This window comes from Oryzias melastigma, linkage group LG19 (assembly GCF_002922805.2).
Source record: "Oryzias melastigma strain HK-1 linkage group LG19, ASM292280v2, whole genome shotgun sequence".
In the NCBI taxonomy this organism is placed as follows: Eukaryota; Metazoa; Chordata; class Actinopteri; order Beloniformes; family Adrianichthyidae; genus Oryzias; species Oryzias melastigma.
In genome coordinates, this window is record NC_050530.1 from 966076 (window position 1) to 986812 (window position 20737).

Consider the following 20737-nt stretch of genomic DNA (forward strand, 5'->3'; position numbering starts at 1 on the left):
CGTGTATTGCTGTGCTGCAATCATTGAAGTAAAAAGTAAATTTCAAAAGAAAACCCTGCGGTTTTGTGTCGATTTCGTCGAGGTACGAGAATGGAGTCAACAATTCCAACAGCACGTGAACGCATCATAAATCGAGAAATTCCCGCCAGTGAAGCGACGAAGAAAACTTGAAGAGCGGCGCTTTAAGAGCGTACTTTGATCGAAATAAGCATTTTATTCGTATTTTTAGGATTATATTACATACTATTGATCAATTTAAGTGGTATTTTAGCGTTTTTATTCGATACATTTCGTTAATTTAATCGGGGTGTTTGCGCTGTTAGCTAACTGCTTCATTAAGCTAACACTAGCTGAAAACGATCTTTTTGGGTCTAAAATGAAAGCAGCCGAGGACCAAGTTGTTGAAGATGATGCTAGTTTTCAGGATGATGAGGTAGGAAATCATTAGTTACACAACTGGTTGTTTTATTTTTACAATTATTTGTGTTTTATTTTCCTCCATATTTTAACAGGAGTCGTTTTTCCAAGACATCGACCTCCTGCAGAAACACGGGATTGTGAGTTATCATCACTGTTTAATCCATGGTGAAGCCACGCTAACTCCTCCCCTTTGACCACAGAACATGGCAGACATCAAAAAGCTGAAGCTGGTGGGTATTTGCACCGTGAAGGGGATCCAGATGACCACGCGCAAAGCTCTGTGCAACATCAAGGGTCTGTCTGAGGCTAAAGTGGAGAAAATTAAGGAAGCAGCAGGAAAAGTTCTGGTAAAAAGACCCGGATTTGACCCAAAGTTCCACACAGCACAGATGAGGTTTTTATGACGTCATTTGCTTTGCAGAATGTCGGTTTCCAGACTGCCTTTGAGTACAGCTCAAAGAGGAAGCAGGTGTTTCACGTCACAACCGGGAGCCAGGAGTTTGAGTTAAGATTTTCTGTAATCTGAGGGATTAACTACATTCTGTTTGTTTGATTCTGAGTATTTTGAATGAATTAAACTTTATTTATATTTTAAAAAACAATCAGGGCACCAAACTATAGAGAGAAATACGTATCACCGTGGTTAATGTGCGCTTAATTCTTGATAAATATTTTTATTTTTAAAAGGGATGAGTGTTTTTAAAACCCTTATTTAGACTTTTTATATTAATTATTGGGCATATCTGTTTAAGAAAGTAGGAAAATCTCAAGTTTCACTAGATATTATTTACAATCTAACTTCAAAACAGCTGATTAGAAAACTCTGACGACCCAGCATTGTAGTAGCATTTAAACGCATCACTTAGAGATGAATCTCTGAGACGTGAAAAGAGTCTCGGATCCGATTTCTGCGTAACTGAGGTTTTGTTTGTGCGTAACAAGCGATTTGTGCGTAATTTTTAAAGATTTGTTTGTTTAATTAGTTTCAAGCTGTTGTAATTTTAATTTTTTTGAGTGTTGTAATTTGTGTACGTACGCACATATTGTCTCGTATAAATTACAAATATGGAATTATGCACACACAAATCTAAAGTTACGCACAATCAGGACGTAAGCATGCATAAATAATTTCTCTCCATACCAAATGTCTTCACAATAAATAAAAGAGATAAAAAGAACATTTAAAAAAATGGAGATTAATAGTAAAATTTTAAAACAGCAAAAAATTATAAAAGCCAATAAAATACATAACAGAGAGATAAGAATTCAATAAAATTGTATAATGATACAATAAATATTTATAATGATATAAATATGTGTTTTTGTAATTACACCTAAACAACATATTGCAAAAAACAGGTATAGAAATACATAAAAAATAGGTGCAAAAAGACTCATAAAACACCTTATATTAGAGCTTCTACCTAATAAAACTGCAAATATATAATAACATAAACACACTTTACAGATCTTCTAAAAACAATTACAGTTCATAATACAATCATTTTATTATGTATTCAATTTAAATGTTTATCTAATGTCCTTTTTTAATCTCTGCAGTAAACTTTTGGGTGGAGGCATCGAGAGCATGGCTATTACAGAAGCTTTCGGAGGTGAGCAGACCTCCACCTTTCTCTTTATTCATCCAAATGTTGCCTTTAAATGAACAAAAATATTTCATTTATTAAAAACTGAATATTTTGATTGTTTTATCAGAGTTCCGCACAGGAAAAACTCAGCTCTCTCACACGCTCTGTGGTGAGTAAAGAGTATTTTTAGAACAGTTTCTTGTGAATAACATAAATATTTGTGCATGAAGTCACTGCTCAGCTGCCAGGGGAGGAAGGATACTCCGGAGGAAAAGTCATCTTCATTGACACAGAGAACACCTTGTATCCTTACTGCTAAAGTCACAAACTTGATTTATATTTTAAAATAAACCCCTATTCATCTGTGTTTGGTTTTCTTCTTGACTGGTCGTCCTTCAGTCGCCCAGACAGGCTGAGAGACATCGCCGACAGGTTTAACGTGGACCACAACGCCGTTCTGGACAACGTGCTTTATGCCCGCGCTTACACCAGTGCGGAAGCCAAATAATAACATAACAGTTTTATGATCATTCAAAACTGTAACTCGCTGTTTCTCCGCAGGTGAACACCAGATGGAGCTGCTGGACTTTGTAGCTGCCAAGTTTCATGAAGAGGGAGGCGTGTTCAAGCTGCTGGTGAGCAGACCTTCACTCATCTCTGTCATGACTCCTGATCAACACTCAGGCTGACTGTTCTCTTTCAGATTATTGACTCCATCATGGCTCTGTTTAGAGTGGACTTCTCTGGACGGGGGGAGCTGGCCGAGCGGCAGCAGAAACTGGCCCAGATGCTCTCCAGGCTGCAGAAAATCTCTGAAGGTGAGATTTGAGTCTTATGATTTAAGAACACGAGGAAGCACCTTATAGACAGTTCCAAGCCAGGCAAAAATTGCTATTTTTTCCAGTCAAGGTTTTTCTCGTTGGATTTATCTTCTTTGGGGCATACTTTTGAAAATAAGCTTCTGGACCACCCGGATTTTTGCCTAATATCCAATATGGTGGCCAAGAATCCAATATGGCTGCCCTCAAAATCTCAATGTTCAGCAAACTTTTTTCTGGTTTACTTTACACCCTATAAATGTATTAGAGGCATGATACTAATCTATCAAATAAACTCTTCAAAAGTAGTCTGTGACATCTCCTTGACGTTAAGGAGGAGGTGGGAAGTCTGGGTATCTTAACGTATCCCTTATCCGAATTCTTCCCTTCTCCCTTCCCCTTCATTTAACCCTCCAAACGGAGAGTTGTGAAAAATAGTAATGTGTTTCAGATGACCCAGCACCTCGCCTGCATCGTCGGCGAGACCGGGCTGCTGCAGGTGGGGGCGGGAAAAGGCGCCCGAGATGAATGCGAACAACGAGACTCTATGAGATCAAGGAGTTGGGGGTTGTCCTTAACATTCGGTTGAATTTTAATATCCCACTCCTCCTTAGTATGATCTGTGCTGTTATGTCTTTTATATTATTTTTAACATATTTTAGGGTAAAACAGATAAAAAAAAATAGCCACTGGATGTCCCAAATAAACTATACTATAAAATAGTATTTAAAGTTAATTTTAAAGGCAACAATAACGCATATAATTACAGATGATTTGAAATATTGTTTATTTTTTCTTCAGGGATTCACTGCCTTCCAGAAAGAGTTACAAAATACACAGATTTCCTTCATTTTGCACAAGTTACTACTGATCAGCATCACGTCAAACTACAAGAACTAACATGACACCGTTTCCCACAATGCATTGTTTTGTAGTCCTAAAGGCGGCCTGGAGCCAGTGCAGTACTTATTTTCTGACTGCGCTGGCTTAGGAAGGCGCCTTGAACCCGCCCTCTAACTTTGAGATTTCAGGGAAGCAGCCATTTTTAAATCAGGAAAAGTCCCTCTACTACCCCTAGTGGACTGATGATGAACTACAGGGCAGAAAACATGACCCGTCATATCCAATAGGTTTTTAGAGAAAGTTTAGATCATTCTAATAAGATGGTTGTTTCAGAAATGGAAGAATCACATATGATACAGTTGAAGGGTAGAAATCCTATAAAAAAAACTTAAGATAATCAATAATCGGTAGAGTAAGCTGCTGTTTGTGTTTGTAGAGTACAACGTTGCCGTGTTTGTCACCAACCAGATGACGGCGGATCCTGGAGCAGGAATGACGTGAGGGATCACAAAACCCTCATTCATCAGAAAACTATGTCTATTTCTGACTCCCAAATGAGCTTTTATTTATTTACATTTTCTTGTTTTAGATTTCAAGCAGATCCCAAGAAGCCGATCGGGGGCCACATCCTGGCCCACGCCTCCACCACTCGCATCAGCCTGAGGAAAGGACGAGGAGAGATGAGAATCGCTAAAATATTCGACAGGTTCTAAACCTTTTTCATCAATAATTATTACTAATAAACTCGACTCACAACGTGATTATTTAACTCTGTTTATTTAAATCTGCAGTCCTGTCATGCCTGAAAACGAGGCCACCTTTGCTATTTCTGCTGGAGGAGTTACTGACGCCAAAGAGTGACGGACGACAGACGACTTCACCTGCTGGTTACACCTGTGGTATTGTTTCTGTTTTAAGAGTGTTTGGTATTTATATGATGAGTTCTATAAATGTCTTATTTAAGACAACAAAGTTATTTATTAAAGTTCACTGTAACAGGATTTCTGCTTAACTTTAGAATAATTTTCAGAAGATATTATTGAAAAATGTTAACTTATATTACAATGAAAATAGTCATTTCTTCCTGTTTATGAATATAAATATGAATAAAATAATTTAACCAACAATTTTGTGCAAATGTAATGTTTCTCGGAATTTATGAAAAGAATCACCTTTTAGTTTAAAAAATGACAAATTAGCAGAAAATAAATTTTTTGCAAAGCAAATCAAAGATGTACAGAAGAGTGAGAGCATCACTCTGAAGGTTCTCACTGATGACTGAATGATGGACCAGACTCAACACTTTGACTTTTATAACGACCAAAACAACATACATTTATTAAGAGTTACTCAAAGATTAAATGACAGGAAGAAAGTTGTCCATTAAACAAGTACATTTATTTTTATTTTGGCTCTGCATGTATCAGTGGAATGCAGTGCTGCCACAAATGATTATTTTAATAGTCGACTAATCACCGATTGTTTTTTCCTGTCAGTCGACTGATCGGGTCATGCAAACTGAATGTAAAGCTCTCATGTTAACCATCATTAGTTTTAAACTAACTAAAAACTAGATATATATAGCATCACCTGCAATAATGCTAATACGAATGCTGTGAGCTAAGTTTTGCAGCTGAAGATCCTGAAATTGATAGCTTAAAAACACTGGAGCTGATGGCTGAAACTAATAGCCAGCTAAAATATTAGTTAATTGCCAATTTATCCTAAAAAACTATAAAGTCTACATTAGCCAAAACATCTTGCATGTAGCTGAAATATTAGCTAGACTCCAAAGTAGCCTAAAAACAGAAAAAATCCTAAATTAGCCAAAATAGCTAAAATATTAGCTAAACTCCAAATTAGCCTTCAAAACTAAAAAAATATCCTAAATTTGCCAAAACAGTAAACATGTAGCTAAAGTATTAGTTAAATTCCAAAGTAGCCTGAAAAAACTGAAAAAAATCCTAAATTAGCCCAAACAGCTTGTATGTAGCTGAAATATTAGCTAAACTCTAAAATACCCCAAAAACAACAACAGCCCGAATTAGCCAAAATAGCTAGCATGTAGCTGAAATATTAGCCACAATCCAAATTAGCTTAAAAAAACCTTAATAAATGCCAAAATATTCCAAAAAGCTAGTAGAATGCTATTATACTGTAACTTTCAGCTTTACTACACTCCATATAATATAAAGTAACGATTAATTGGATATCAGATTAGTCGTCGACTATTTTAATAGTCGATTCGTCAACTAATCGTGGCAGCCCGAGTGAACAGAGGCAAAATTATCTTTAATCAACCATATTTCAATAATTTCTGTTCTTTTTTTAATCTGGTCACAAGCACATAAAGAAAAGGTCAGAAACTAATTTGAGGAAAATGGAAAACTAATGATTTAATAATGTTGTGAAAGAAACCATAAAAACTCATTATCTGGGTGGTTTTCATTTATAGTATTCTGCTTTTTAAGCCTCAGTTGGGAACATCCGGGGCATCAATAGGGTCAATTCCTGCATCATTTTCTCCCTGGACTTCTCCATGCTCTGCTTTCTGGCCACCAGCTCCTCTGCACTCTTCACCGCAGATGAAGAGCTTCTCTAGTTTAATTATGAATGTCTTCAGCAGAAAAGGCCTCCAGAATTCTTCTGAATTCTCTGGTTTTCCTCTCCATTTTAGAGATTTCTTCTTTATAGTGAGACAGTTGTTGACCTATGATCTTAATCCGATTCACTTCAAGCCCCATCAATATATTTGACTCCCACATATAGAAAAAGTTCTGCTCATCATCAGTTCATGTTTGGAACTACAGGGTTAATGCGGCGCTGTGGCTCACTGCTGACCCCTAGCGGCGGTGGGCGGCCGTGCAGCTTGTAAGCGGCACTTCGCGTGAGCTGCGGGATCCATATGCTCATCAAAGCCAGGCTTAACAAAGCTATGGGAACTTCTCCAAACCGGCTGCTCAGAGTCTGAACCCCACCAGCAACGGATTGCCTTTCAACCAAACTTTAACCCCCCAGACAGCTCGTGCGGAAAAAGCGTCGTCAACTCTGGAAGAAGCAGCCATGGACTCGAGAGACACAGCCCCGGATTCATGGGAGCTGGAGGAGGATGGCGAGGCCCCGGCTCCCGCGGCGGAGCTCCCGACCGCCTTCGCCGGCCTCAACGTCAACGCCAAGCCGTTCGTCCCCAACGTCAACGCCCCGGAGTTCGTGCCGAGCTTCCTTCAAGCCAGCGCGGCGGAAATGCCGGCCTCAGACGGTGAGTGAGTACCAGGCGGCGGCGGCATGGAAGTTAGCCCAACTAGCTAGCACGCGGCTAGCTAGCCAGCTAGCTAAGTTAGCTTTGAAAGTCGTCCAAGCTCAGTTATCGCGCCTCATAACTCACCGACAAGTCAGCCTACGTGTTAGTGTCGCGTGGTAACTGTGTCATAACCGGTCTGAGTCAAAGAGACGCTCATAACGAAGCCGTGTCACCTTTAAACACGATTACGACAAAACTTTGACTGACTGTGTTCTCCCCCTTTAAGGTTCCCCTGACCCCGCTGCTAGCATGGAGGTGGCAGACGCAGCCGGTACGCATCCACGCTGCACTCCCGACACTTTCTGACTTATGATAACCTGCCCCTCCCGGCTCAGGTGTTCACCACACCTGACACCTGAGGCCGGCTGCTCCGGCGCGCGCCCCACGTTCAGGGTTCTGGCACGGTGAAGCCATGTGCACGGGCCTACGCAGAAAATGATGCAACCTCCCTCGCCCCTGCCCAGAATAGACTTCCCACGGACACATGCTAAGATAAGGGACGAACGCAGGGAGGCCCCAGTCTGCTGTGGCCCGCGGTGGCCCGCAGAGCCGCGTGGAGGCTTCTGATTAGTCAGGAGAAGGAGACGCTGACTCTGGTGTCACCCAGACTATCTCCTGCTCCAGCTGGAAAAGGAAGCAAAATAAAACATAAATTGGAGAATTACAACTTAAATATTTATACATTTATTTTACAAAGTGTACATATATGTAGAATAAAACAGTTTCACTCAATATAGAGTTGAAAAACTGATTATAAACTCTATTCTCACGCTGATCTATCGATATTTGTCGTTTTTAACCGAAATAAACTATAATAAAAGACTTTGGTTTGCCCGAATTCCCCCTAACTACTAAAAAATGATATAGTGCCCTGTATTCTAAAGGTAATTTGGACACAATTCTCACTACTTGTCTTTAGTTTTTCTAAACATATGACATCACGATTCACGAAGTGAAAATCAAATAAATACGAACATTTCACAACTGTTACTTATGACTCCACTGTGTTCTGATGGTGACAATGTGGATGCTTTATTCAAAAATTACATTTAAATAGTAATTTTGTCCAAAGTTGTTCAACCGCAATGCATTGTGGTCTATATTTTCGCTAATCTAGTGACCATCGATGCACGCTAGTTTTTCGCAAAGACTTCTGGGAAATTTCTAGAGCACTTGATTTTGGAGTTAGTAGATTCGGATGGTGAACCCTATATAGTGATTGGGGGAGAATTTGGACACAACAGTGGTTGATTTGTGGGCGGGACTGTTGGTGCAGACCCCACCCCTCTGAGAGCTCTCTGTTTACATGCTATTGCTAGCTTACCTCCCGTCATGCTACGTACACACATTCAATGAAATATCCATGTAAACACGTTTTATGCTTCCTTATTCCAAACTCTCGCATTCACGTGTTTCTACGATCGTTTTCAGGAGCTACGAGATATCCATTAAATGGAATTTGAAAGTTGAAGCAGCTCGAACTTTGACGTGCACGGAAGTGCTAACCATTAATAATATATCGGAGTAGAGGTGTGGAAGAAAAAACTAAATTTGTACCACTCTGATATTTAACACCAAAACTTTTCCAAATGTAGGTGGCGGACATGCTCTAGAAAACGGTAGAAGAAGAAGAAGCCCTTCCTTGCTTGTCTAGTGTGAATGCCATAATGTGTACGTAGCTTTAGAACAGGAGTGTCGAACTCAAATGAACATCTTTATGAATTTTACTATTTTTTTTAAGGAATTTTTTCTAAAACATCGTTTCTTTGCTCATTCTTTCTCCTTCTGGAATAAAGTGTACTTCTATAGTGAGATCGCCACCTAGTGGCCAAACTTAAACACCCTCCAGGAGAGAGACAACAATTGTTGGAGGTTCTCCGTAAGAGAAACCATGTAACACTGTATATTAACAATCTCATTATTATCTTACTAATGTGATAGGGATCAGATTATAGATTATATTATATGTTATACATTATTAATGTATTTCTAAACAAATGTGTCCTATTGTGTAAACTAAAAATTGAGTGGATGGAAAGAATCAATAAAAAATTGGAATCGAATTGATCCAGGCTCCAAATCGTTGACAATACCCAGCCCTAATTGAAACACAAACAATTAGCTGGAAAGTAACAAACAAATGAGCATAGTTACATTAAAAAAAATCAGAAACGAGTCACGCTCCCAGCCAACATATGCAAAAATGAAGGAATTACTTAAAATATACAAAAAGCCACAGAAACATGTTAAAACACAATTATCTATCGGAGTGGGTCTTTAAAACACCACGTAAGATATTATCACAGAGCATCAACTAAAGCCCAAACATGAACTAATGATTCACAGAGAACTTCCACGTCTCATATCTCCTTGTTGGAGAAGCTCCGCCCCCTCTCAGGGCGACTTTTAGCCACAAAACTCTCACACCCCAATGGGGTTAAAAGGTCTAAAACTTGTAGAAATCCTAAAAACGTTCCCAGTTTTTACCTTCTGGTTGATCTGATAAAGACTACAGAATAAAGTGTCTTTGTGTCCCCAGTTCTGCACAGCCTGATTATGAATAAAGATTGGCCAACAAGAAGGAAAAATCTTTGATCACTGAGCTGGAAAATGTTGGAACTGTGGGAATTTGGAGCTTATTTACTGTTTCTAGGAAGTTTTTGCTCCTGGTTTTAGAGAAGGATTAAAAAAAAATCAAAGTGTTCGACATTATTTTGAAAAATCTGCTTCATTTTTCTGGAAAAGGAGAAACTAAAATACTGAATCAAGATGTTGGTAGAGCTTCTGTTCTCGGGAGTGACCGGATCTGTTTGTGTGGCTTCAGCCCCGGTGGAGAACGGAAACTCCGAGGCGGACATGAACACAGAGGAGGAGACGTGGGAGCAGAAGGAGGAGCCCGGGGGAGGCGAGGGGGGCGGAGGCCAGGAGAACCTGAGCACGGAGGGAGGCGCGGCGGGGAGAGAAGACGAGGAGATGATGGAGGAGGAAGAGGAGGAGATGCCCGTACCAAAGGTGGCTCCTCCTCCGCCCGACGCGCCCAAGAAGGAGCACGTGAACGTGGTGTTCATCGGTCACGTGGGTGCGTGACTCCCACCCGTCCTGGACGTCTGTAGGTAGCAGAGCATCCTGAAGTCATCGCTGTTCTTTGTGTTCATCAGATGCTGGAAAGTCGACGATTGGAGGACAAATCATGTGAGTAAAGACGCTTCGATGGTTCTGGTTTCACCGTGAGGTCATCAGAGTTCCAGCTTTGACGCAGGATGACGTCAGCAGGTTATGTGTCAGATGACAATATCCAGAAAAAATGAGATAATCCAAGAGTCCAAGAAATCTGTCCTCCTATGAGGACTCAGATAAGTGATGTCAGTCCATGTCGGCACTAGGGCTGTCACGACTAATCGACTATTAAAATAATCGACGACTAATAGTTGATTTGTCGTTACTTTATTTTCTATGGAGTCAGAGTGTAGTAAAGTGGAATATTCTTGCATTTATTAAGGTTTTTTTAAGGCTATTTTGGAGTTATGGTAATATTTCCGTTACATGCTAGCTGTTTTGGCTAATTTAAGCTTTTTTCTGCCTTTTTTTTAGGCTAATTTGGAGTTTAGCTAATATTTCAGCTTCATGCTAGCTGTTTTTTCTAAATTAGGCTTTTTTGAACTATTTTGGAGTAAAGCTAATATTTTAGCTACATGCTAGCTACTTTGGCTAATTTCGTTTTTTCTTTTTTTTTGCATTTTACGCTAGTTTGGAGTTTAGCTAATACTTCAGCTACATGCTAGCTGTTTTGGCTAACTTGGTTTTTTCATTTTTTAGGGTATTTTGGAGGTTAGCTAATAATTCAGTTAGATGCTAGCTGTTTTGGCTAATTTAGGCTTTTTTTTTGCTTTTTANNAGCTAATACTTCAGCTGCATGGTAGCTGTTTTGGCTAATTTAGGATTATTTCAGCTTTTTAGGCTAATTTGGAGTGTAACCAATACCTCAACTACATGCTAGCGGTTTTGGCTAATTTAGGCTTTTTAAAAACATTTTTAAGGTGTTTTGGTATTTAGCTAATATTTCAGCTTCATGCTAGCTATTTTGGCTAACTTTGGCTTTTTTGTTTTTGAGGGATTTTTGGAGGTTAGCTAATATTTCAGCTACATGCTAGCTGTTTTTTTCTAATTTAGGCTTTCTTTGTACCATTTTGGAGTTAAGCTAACATTTTAGCTACATGCCAGCTATTTTGGATAATTTATTTTTCGCATTTTACGCTAGTTTGGAGTTTAACCAATGCTTCAGCTACATGCCAGCTATTTTGGCTAACTTGGTTTTTTCATTTTTTAGGGTATTTTGGAGGTTAGCTAAAATTACAACTACACGCTAGCTAATTTTCTAATTTAGGATTATTTCTGTTTTTTAGGCTAATTTGGAGTTTAACCAATACTTCAACTACATGCTAGCGGTTTTGGCTAATTTAGGCTTTTTTTAAACATTTTTAAATGTTTGGGTATTTAGCTAATATTTTAGCTACATGCTAGCTGTTTTGGCTAACTTAGGCTTTTTTTCAGTTTTTTCAGCTAATTTGGCATTTAACTAATGTTTTAGCTGGCCTTCGTCTTCAGTGATTCAGCTATCAGCACTAGCATCTTCAGTGGGAAAATTCAGCTTACAGCATTCACACTAGCATTATCACAGGTAATGCTATATACTGTATCTATTATTTAGTTAGTTTAAAGCTAATGATGGTTGAGATGTGTGTTATACATCCAGTTTGTGCATGACCTGATTAGTCAACTAATTGGAAAAAATAATCGGTCATTAGTCGACTAAAAAATAATACTAGTCAACATCCCTGTTGGTCCCGGGAAGGCGTGGCTTTCTCTCGCCAGGTTTTCCATCAAAAAGCGGCTTCTTATGATCCCATACTGAGGTCACAATCTGGTTAATACGTGGAGATTTTATTACCAATTAGTGACAAAAAAAACAAAAACTGGAAAAGAAGGTAGTTTTCTTCAGTTTTTTGACTCACCTGATCTGCAGAAATTGTCTCTTCTTTTTTATTTTGAAATTCAGAGCTTTAATCCACTTCCTGTCAAAGTTTTTCTAAATTTACAGTCTGGTTTTGCGTTCACTTTCACCTGATTTGACCTCACACACGTCTGCTAAGCTCAGCCGTTTCCTGGCTGTTTTTTTTCCAAGGTCGGGATCGGAGTTCCTTCTGGAAAAGCTGAGCTTTGATCGCCTGAATTTGAAGATCAACAAACTGACCTTGAAAGAGTTTCATTTTTTTCTGTGTGATTATCCGTCTAAGTCGAGTGTATGTTTAGGAAACACAAACATGAGGATCTAGGATTTTCCTTCTTTTTTTATTCTTAGGTTTTCTTTCAAAATAAAAGACCAACTCGATCAAACATCTAACATCAGATACTGGATCAGTCCTGTTCAAATTATTCTGAACCTGCTGGTTTCCCTCTGAGCAAATATTTAGGTTCTATGTAGGATTTTTGTTTGAGTTTTCTCCGTCTGCTTCCTGTCAGGTACCTAACTGGAATGGTGGACAAGCGAACTCTGGAAAAATACGAGCGTGAAGCGAAAGAAAAGAACCGGGAGACCTGGTGAGGAATGATTCTTTCAGAAAAGCCGTTTTTATCCGGTCGTTGCTGAACCAGCGGCTCCTGCAGGTACTTGTCGTGGGCTCTGGACACCAACCAGGAGGAGCGGGACAAGGGGAAGACGGTGGAGGTGGGACGAGCTTACTTTGAGACGGAGAAGAAACACTTCACCATCCTGGACGCGCCCGGACACAAGAGCTTCGTCCCCAACATGATCGGAGGGGCGTCCCAAGCCGACCTGGCGGTCCTGGTGAGAACCCTCCGCGGTTCCCGACACCAGAACGTCCGGATGTGGTTCTGACCACGCTCTCCCGCAGGTGATCTCAGCCAGGAAGGGCGAGTTCGAGACTGGATTTGAGAAGGGCGGCCAGACGCGAGAACACGCCATGCTGGCCAAAACCGCAGGAGTCAAACATCTCATCGTCCTCGTCAACAAGATGGACGACCCCACCGTCAACTGGAGCCTAGAAAGGTGAGGTTCTCTGGAGTCCGTTTGAGGTGGAGCAGCAAAAACTGAGTTAAAGCAGAAAGACCCTTTAGTTTCAAGGGAAATGGTGTTTAGATAGTAAAAGACTTGGTGTCCTAGTATAGAAGTTTACGCCATAGAATCCAAATCCCAGTTATTAATTTCTCCTTTATGACCAATTTTCCAACCGTTGGCGCTTCTGTGAATGAAAGGAATTCCATCCGTACATCAATACCAAATATGAGTCCCTGATTAGTCAAAGTTTAGTTGTCAACACGTAGAGCCCATTAGTGGTCGTACGAACTCGTGTAGTGACGATAGGAATGCACATGGCCACAGGCAGTGTGAACAGCTTGATACGAATATCCCGTTTGGAGCGTAGCTTTAAGCCGAATTTATCCCCTACTCCAATGGCTTCTTCTTACCACTGCAATTGTAGGGGCATTTGAAGGAGTAGGGTGGTCCGAAATCGTTTTTTAGGGCTAACCCTCATGGACGTTGAAAGCTAAAAACACTGAAGCTGATAGCCAGCTAAAATATTAATTAAATTCCAAATTAGTAGTTTGGGTTCGAGGGAGTTGCTGACTCCGACGGTCGACATGGCTGGGTCAGCAGTCTCCATGACTTATTTTATGTTTGGTCAATGAGCCACCATGGAGAGATCAAAGATCACATGTGGATCTGGATCTGCCGGTTGTAGACAGTAGAACCTCCAGTTGGTCCTGACCCCTTCATGTTATTCCAGGTATGAGGAGTGCAAAGAGAAGCTGGTGCCATTTCTGAAGAAGGTGGGCTTCAACCCCAAGAAGGACATCCACTTTATGCCTTGCTCCGGCCTCACAGGTGCCAACCTCAAAGACCCTGTGCCTGAATGCCCCTGGTACACGTAAGTCGGCCTCCGTCACCAGTCGGCTTCTGATAAATCTGATTTGATAGAGTTGGACTGAGCGTGTGCAGGTTGTCCGGACTAACCCTTCCTCTCCCTCAGGGGTTTGCCATTCATCCCCCACCTGGACAGTTTGCCAAACTTCAACAGATCCAGTGACGGACCTGTCAGACTTCCCATCGTAGACAAATACAAGGTGAGCATCCGAAGGAGGAACCTCCGATCGGTCGTCTTTTCCCCGGCAGAGGAGTCGCTCTCGTCTGTTTTTCTCTCCGTGAATTTTCCTACAAACGCCTCCACAGTCAGACCGACCGTCATCTGGGTCTGAGAGGATTCGTCTTCTCTGCCATCTCAAGGTTTGGGAGACGTCCAAATTCACAAAAGAGTTCTCCTGAAGAAGTTCTTTTCCTGTGGTTTTAGTGGGCGCTTTGATCCATCGGATGTCCTGAACTCACCGGGTTGATGTGGACACAACAGTGACCCTCATGGTTTCAGCGTTGATCTGCTTCAGTCTGAAGTGTTTGGAGCATAAACTGAAGTTAAAAATAGAGTTTAGTTTGTCAACAGACATCACAGCCGGAGAAACCGTCTGACAGGGCTTAAGAAAAAAAAAAAATCAAGTAATGAAACAGAAACATGTGTTGGGGAAATCCAACGGAAGCTTTGAATTATTATGGGATGGCTACAGGACCTACAGCTTTGTATCATTTTGTAGCAAAGTGAAATTTGGTGATTTTTACTTCATGAAATCACACACCACCAGGTTAAGTTTACAGTCATAGCTGAAGTTTTGTTGACCTTTGACCTCAGGATCTAATCTTGGATTAAAAAAAAAATCGCTAAAGCTCCAGCTACAAATTTAATCTCAAATTTAATCATTTTTTACCAGAATATTGCAAAAATGTAACAGATTTCTGGCTCGAGCTGAACAAAACAATAGATCATAAAGTATGAACACATTAGGAATGTGGGCGTGGTTAGCAAAAAACTCAGTTGCTAAGGAGATCCAGAAGTTTACTCTTTCTTACTCTTATAAAAATGACATTTATAGTTTACAAAAAAAAAATGAAATCACGACTTTAAATCTCGTAAACGTGGAGGATATAGTCAGACCTTTCTAAATTACAAGAATAAAGTTGTGTTTTTATATATACAGCCTAAATTTGACTTTTTTTCTCATAAACTTCAGTGTTTTAAAGTCCTAAATTTATTACTTTAAATCTTGTAAATTCACGAGAAGAAGTCATACATTTATGAGATTTAAAATTGTAAATGTGTGACTTTGAATCTTCTAAATTTACAAAAAAAAGTCCCAAATTTAGTCTATGGCTTTATAAATATGATTATTTTTTTCTTGTAAATTTGTGTTTTAAACTAATACATTTATTACTTTAAGTTATGTAAATTTAAGATAAAAAACGTATCAATTTACAACTTTAAATATTATACATTTACGATAAAAGAGTTGTAAGTTGACAAGAAAAAAGTCTTGTAAATTTACTAGATTTAAAGTAAATGTTTTAATTTAAATTTACAACAGAAAAGTCATAAATTCACGAGAAAAAAAAGTAAAGTTGTAAGTTTACAACTATAGATCTCGTAATTATACTTTAGTTTTTGTGGCCCTAGTACTTCATCTTAATATTAGGAATTCGGTTAGGGAAAAAAAAACCTACTGTTGTCAAGGAAATGTAAAAGTTTACTTTTGTATATTCTTCTTAAAAGTATATAGATGTGTTTGTCTCCCCCAGGTGACCAAAAAATAAAATGGTTGCTATGGAGATAAAACCAACATTTTTTTTTTAAACAAAAAAAGTATATATTTTTTAAACAAATCTGTCATACGAGACGAGAGGGGGAGGGGCGTGTGGCACCTGCTCACCCAGTGAAGGGCGGGGGATGGTAGCGCCACCCGTAACTTTATTTTATCATTTTCTATTTTTATTTACTCAAGATTTGACTGTCAACTTGAAGGTGTTTGTAGTTGGGCGTTTTACTTCCTGTATTAACCCCGCCTACTTTTACACAAACACATTAAAATAAAGCAAGAATTTGTAAAACACATTTTTTGTGAGAATGGAATTTTCCGAGCTGAGAATAATGACGGTTCTCCGTCTCCTCCCAGGACATGGGCACGGTCATCCTGGGGAAGCTGGAGTCCGGCTCCATCAGTAAAGCCCAGCAGCTGGTCATGATGCCCAACAGGGTGAGCGCCCTCTGCGGGAAGATGGCGTTTCTGCGCCCGCGGAGAGGTTCCCGCTCATCTTCCCCTCCTTGTGGTTGCAGCACACGGTGGAGGTTCTGAGCCTGCTCAGCGACGACGTGGAGACGGACGACGCCGCTCCCGGAGAGAACCTGAAGCTGAGGCTGAAGGGCATCGAGGAGGAGGAGATCCTGCCCGGCTTCATCCTCTGCAGCCCCGACAACCTCTGCCACTCCGGGCGCACCTTCGATGCGCAGGTAAGTCGTGGATCCACAGGAAGCTGAGGGCATCTTCCTCTAGGTTGTCATGGCAACAGAAACCAGAGCTTGAGCTCAGGGTCTGTCCAAGTGGGTGTTCTGGTTGTGCTTCAAACTGGTCTGATTTCCGGCCAAAATTTTATCGAAAGTCTGTGAAACAAACAAAACATTCAGCCAGAATGGAGAAAGGGCTGCTGGGAAATGTTCTGTCGTTTTCATGGTTCTGAAACTGGTTGGAAAACATGTAGGACTGTGGAGTTTAACACCATGACGTAAACGGCCGAGGAGTCAAAGAGCGCAGGTTATTCAGCTGATGCTGGTGACGTCTCTGCTGTTGAAAAGGGTGACGAGCAGCAGGGGCTGTTGTTGACCCCTCCCACATTCCAAAGCGCTTTTATCATATGTCGTGATGAAAACCAAAACAGGAGATCAGCCGTTATAGTTTGGGAAATGTTCTCTGTGAAGCATTAGCTTAAATATATTTCAACAATGTTAACAGGTAAAAACTCACCTGTTTTTATGGTCAGAAATCAGGTGATGAGGTCACAAGGTGTCAAAGATTATGACCAGAAAATACATTAAATATCTACCAGAGGCTCATTTTTAAGACACAGATTTAGGGTCAGTTTATATACAAAAAAATGTTTTTTATTACGACTTTGAATCTTGTAAATTTACGAGAATAAAATTGGATATTTATGACTTTGAAAGTCTTAGACTAAATTTATGACTTTTATTAAGGTAAATTTATTCGTTAAAGTCATACATTTATTCTTTAAAACACAGACATTTATGAAAAAAAACATCCAATTGATGAAAAAGTCAAACAATTAAAGAAAAAAAGTCATACATTTAAAACAAAAAGAATCATAAATTTACGAGAAAAATATCATACATTTACAGGGAAAAATTAATAAATTAACAAAAAAAAGTTATTTACAAGAAAAAAGCTGTTAATTTGTGAGAAAAAAAATCATGCATTTACAGTAAAAAAAATAATACATTGAAAATAAAAGAAAATTTACCATAAAAAATCAACAAACTGTAAATTTACAAGAAAAAAAATCATGAATTTACAGAGAAAAATTCTTAAATTTAGAGGGAAAAAGTCATACATTTACAATAAAAAAATAATACATGTATGAGAAAAAAATCTGTAAATTTAGGAGAAAAAAATAATACATTTACAGTAAAAAGTTATACATTTACAATTAAAATAAATAACAAATTTAGGAGAAAAAAAATAATAAATTCCTGACAAAATGTAAACACTTTAAAAGAAAGAAAGTCATACATTTATGAGAAAAAAAGTTATAAAGTTACAACAACAAAATTAATAAATTTACATTTGCTGAGTTTTATATTTAAAAGGAGGATATTGGAGAATATTTTACTAAATCTTTAAACCTCATACTATTACTTTTTTTTTGGTGGCCTTAATACTCCATTGATTATAGATTTTACCAAAAATTATTCAAAAACGTTCCTTTAGTAGAAATTCAACAAGTTTTTCCTTCTTGCCTTTTTTTTTTTAACATTTTGTTTGGAAAAACCTGGTTTGATGACATCATATCTAACCAGTGGGTCATGTGACTCGTCTGATATTTCTGTTGTTTCAATGTTAGAACTTTAAACGATGTGTTTTTTATCCAAACTTCTCAATCGATCTCCTCTGTTTCAGATCGTCATCATCGAGCACAAATCCATCATTTGTCCCGGATATAACGCAGTTCTTCACATCCACACCTGCATTGAAGAAGTTCAGATCACAGTAAGTCTGACGCTTCACTTCACAGCTTCTGCTTCCTTTAAAACGTCTCATTTTCTTCTTGTGTTGTGATGTGGAAGTTTACAGATTCATTGATTAAAAAAAAAGAACAATTTTATCCTTAAAACGTTACGTTTATGATTATTTCTAATTGGGCTACCACGATAAGTCGACTAATGGATGAATAATCGACTATTAAAACAGTCGACGACTAAATAGTTGATTAGTCGTTACGGAGTCAGAGTGTAATAAAGTTGAAAGTTATAATGACATTATGGACTATTTTGGCATTTATTAAGGTTTTTTAGGATAATTTGGAGTTTAGCTAATATTTCAGCATATTGCTAACTGGGCTAATTTAGACCTTTTTTAGGTTGTTGGGAGTTTAGCTAATATTTCAGTTACATGCTAGCTGTTTCTGGCTAATTTAGCATTTTTTCCCTATTTTAGGATAATTTGGAGTTTAAATAATATTTCTGCTGTATACTAGCTATTTTGGCTGATTTTGGCTTTTTTCAGTTTTTTAGGCCATTTTGGAGTTTACCTATTATTTCAGCTACAGGCCATCTGTTTTGGCTAATTTAGCCTTTTTTTCTTTTTTTAGGCAAATTTTTCATTTAACTACTATTTTAGCTGGTTATCAGCTTCAGCGTTTTTAACTATCAAATTCAGTGTACAGCATTCACACTAGCATTATCGTACGTAATGCTATGTATCTAGTATTTAGTTCATTTAAAGCTAATGATGGTTTAGATTTCTGCTTCACATCCTATTTGAACTTGACCCGATTAGTTGACTGTTAAAATAACCATTTTTGGCAGCACGAGTTCCTCACCACGACCTTCTGTCTGCAGGCCTTAATCTGTCTGGTGGACAAAAAGACGGGCGACAAAAGCAAAACGCGACCTCGCTTCGTCAAGCAGGACCAGGTGTGCATCGCCAGGCTGCGGGCGGCGGGAATCATCTGCTTAGAGACTTTCAAAGACTTCCCTCAGATGGGGAGATTCACGCTGCGAGACGAAGGTGGGCGGAGCCTCTCAGACTCTCAAACTTCTGTATCTGTGCTTCCGCTCATCCCTCTTTCTCGTTCCCTCCACCAGGCAAGACTATCGCCATCGGCAAAGTGCTGAAGCTGGTGCCGGAAAAGGACTAAAGGCGGCCGCGGCGGCATGCATGGAGTTCTTCCACTCGTTTATCAGAGGAGAAACGCTGCCAGAGCCGACCCAATCAGCTGCTCTCTCTTTACACACAACTCTGCTGAAGAGACGGGGGACAACGTCACACCCACCGAAAAACATTGAATCAGTTTTTATGATGAACAATGTGAAACGAGAGACCAAGCCCAGAGTGTCAGCTTTCTCATATTGAGAGCTCAGCTATGCCACTAATGTAGCTCCACGCGCCCCTCTGTACCCCAGGCTCTGCTGTGCTGTTGGCTGGCCATGCTCTACTTTCTTTCTGTTTGGTTTTTAGGATGGAGATGCAGCGCTAAAGAACGGGGGGAAAAAGGAGAAGCCAATTCCCATAACCTAACAATTCAAGTTCACCTCCCTTTTTAACAGAGGAGTCGGGGCTCCGAGCGATTCGGTTTTAAGGTTTGCTGTATTGAGATTTTTAGTTTTTACTTTGGTCTCTCCTCCACCTGAGAAGGCATCATTGGACTGACCTTACATGCAGAGATGATCCAAGAGGCAGACACACCGCTGTTACATAATCCGAACTGAAAATAAAAGATCCTGACCTAAACTTGTTTTTTATTATTCATCATCTCCCCTGTATTATTGAAGATATGTATGTTTCCTAAAACATTTAAGGTCAAACAAGTAATTTACTTTATTTAAAGTCCCACTCTGATCATCGTTTGAGCTATTCTTAATTAAGATTATGCCATTTTAGGTGTTTTTGTCTGCTTTGATTTACGACTTAAATATAAATATCTAGAAAAGCAATTTTATGTCCATCGTGAGAAAAATTCCACAAGAATGAGTTAAACAACAGTTTTCATTGGAGTAAGTCTGTTTTTTAAATAAAGTTTTCAAAGTTTTGTGAAACATAAAAGTTAAAATATATTTAGAAAATTTATTAATCTATTTTTAGGCAATTTAACCCACGAAATAGTCATTTTGTTTTATTTCATTTATAAATATTTTCAAACAACTTACTGATGACAAAAACCCTTTCCTTTCATATGAGTAAGTCTTTTTTAAATTAAGTTTTAAAACTTTTTGTGACTTCTATAGAAATGAATTTATATTTAGAAAAAAAATAATTTATTACAAACAGGTTTAAGTCTATTTTTAAGCTATTTTACCCACAAATAGTCAATTTTTTGTTGCATTTCATTATAGTTTCATACAACATTGATGCTGTAAGCCCTTTAATTTAAGGAAATATTTTTAATAAAGTTTTTACCTTTTTAAAAGTTTTGTGATACTTATAAAACTTTATTCAGAAATAAAGTAATTTATTACAAAGAGGTTTAAGTCAATTTTAAAGCAATTTTAACCCCCAAATAGTCATTTTTGTTATATTTCATTTGTAAATAAAGTTTTTACCACTTCCTGTGACGTAGCCCTTTCCTTTCATTGGAG

At 38.8% G+C, this 20737-nt stretch overlaps 2 protein-coding genes across 3 annotated transcripts; both read left to right on the forward strand.

Moving 5' to 3' along the window:
* Positions 1 to 114: 114 nt before the first annotated feature.
* Positions 115 to 4797, forward strand: dmc1 (DNA meiotic recombinase 1). The gene is made up of 13 exons (XM_024285810.2): positions 115 to 433; positions 513 to 557; positions 621 to 767; positions 842 to 924; positions 1981 to 2033; positions 2137 to 2178; positions 2240 to 2312; positions 2409 to 2500; positions 2571 to 2644; positions 2713 to 2827; positions 4107 to 4167; positions 4260 to 4376; positions 4462 to 4797. The coding sequence occupies exons 1-13, from the start codon at positions 377 to 379 to the stop codon at positions 4529 to 4531; spliced, it is 1029 nt and encodes a 342-aa protein (XP_024141578.1). The 5' UTR covers positions 115 to 376; the 3' UTR covers positions 4532 to 4797.
* A 1661-nt stretch (positions 4798 to 6458) lies between these two features.
* Positions 6459 to 19892, forward strand: gspt1 (G1 to S phase transition 1). 2 transcript variants are annotated; one of them, XM_024285136.2, is made up of 14 exons: positions 6459 to 6929; positions 7198 to 7242; positions 9796 to 10050; positions 10130 to 10163; positions 12492 to 12569; positions 12636 to 12816; positions 12884 to 13038; positions 13778 to 13918; positions 14021 to 14114; positions 16044 to 16124; positions 16205 to 16378; positions 18060 to 18149; positions 19001 to 19169; positions 19247 to 19892. In XM_024285136.2, the coding sequence occupies exons 1-14, from the start codon at positions 6734 to 6736 to the stop codon at positions 19297 to 19299; spliced, it is 1746 nt and encodes a 581-aa protein (XP_024140904.1). In that variant the 5' UTR covers positions 6459 to 6733; the 3' UTR covers positions 19300 to 19892. The 2 variants fall into 2 exon arrangements, with proteins under 2 accessions (XP_024140904.1, XP_024140905.1); XM_024285137.2 differs by lacking the exon at positions 7198 to 7242 and having other exon boundaries at positions 6460 to 6929.
* The last annotated feature ends 845 nt before the right edge of the window (positions 19893 to 20737 follow it).

Coding starts and splice junctions, on each gene's coding strand:
- dmc1 (XM_024285810.2), top strand. CDS start 377: ATGAAAGCAGCCGAGGACCAAGTTGTTGAAGATGATGCTAGTTTTCAG. Junction 558..620: donor TCCTGCAGAAACACGGGATT/GTGAGTTATCAT, acceptor CTTTGACCACAG/AACATGGCAGACATCAAAAA. Junction 925..1,980: donor ACCGGGAGCCAGGAGTTTGA/GTTAAGATTTTC, acceptor TAATCTCTGCAG/TAAACTTTTGGGTGGAGGCA.
- gspt1 (XM_024285136.2), top strand. CDS start 6,734: ATGGACTCGAGAGACACAGCCCCGGATTCATGGGAGCTGGAGGAGGAT. Junction 12,570..12,635: donor GAAAAGAACCGGGAGACCTG/GTGAGGAATGAT, acceptor CGGCTCCTGCAG/GTACTTGTCGTGGGCTCTGG. Junction 16,125..16,204: donor TGGTCATGATGCCCAACAGG/GTGAGCGCCCTC, acceptor TTGTGGTTGCAG/CACACGGTGGAGGTTCTGAG.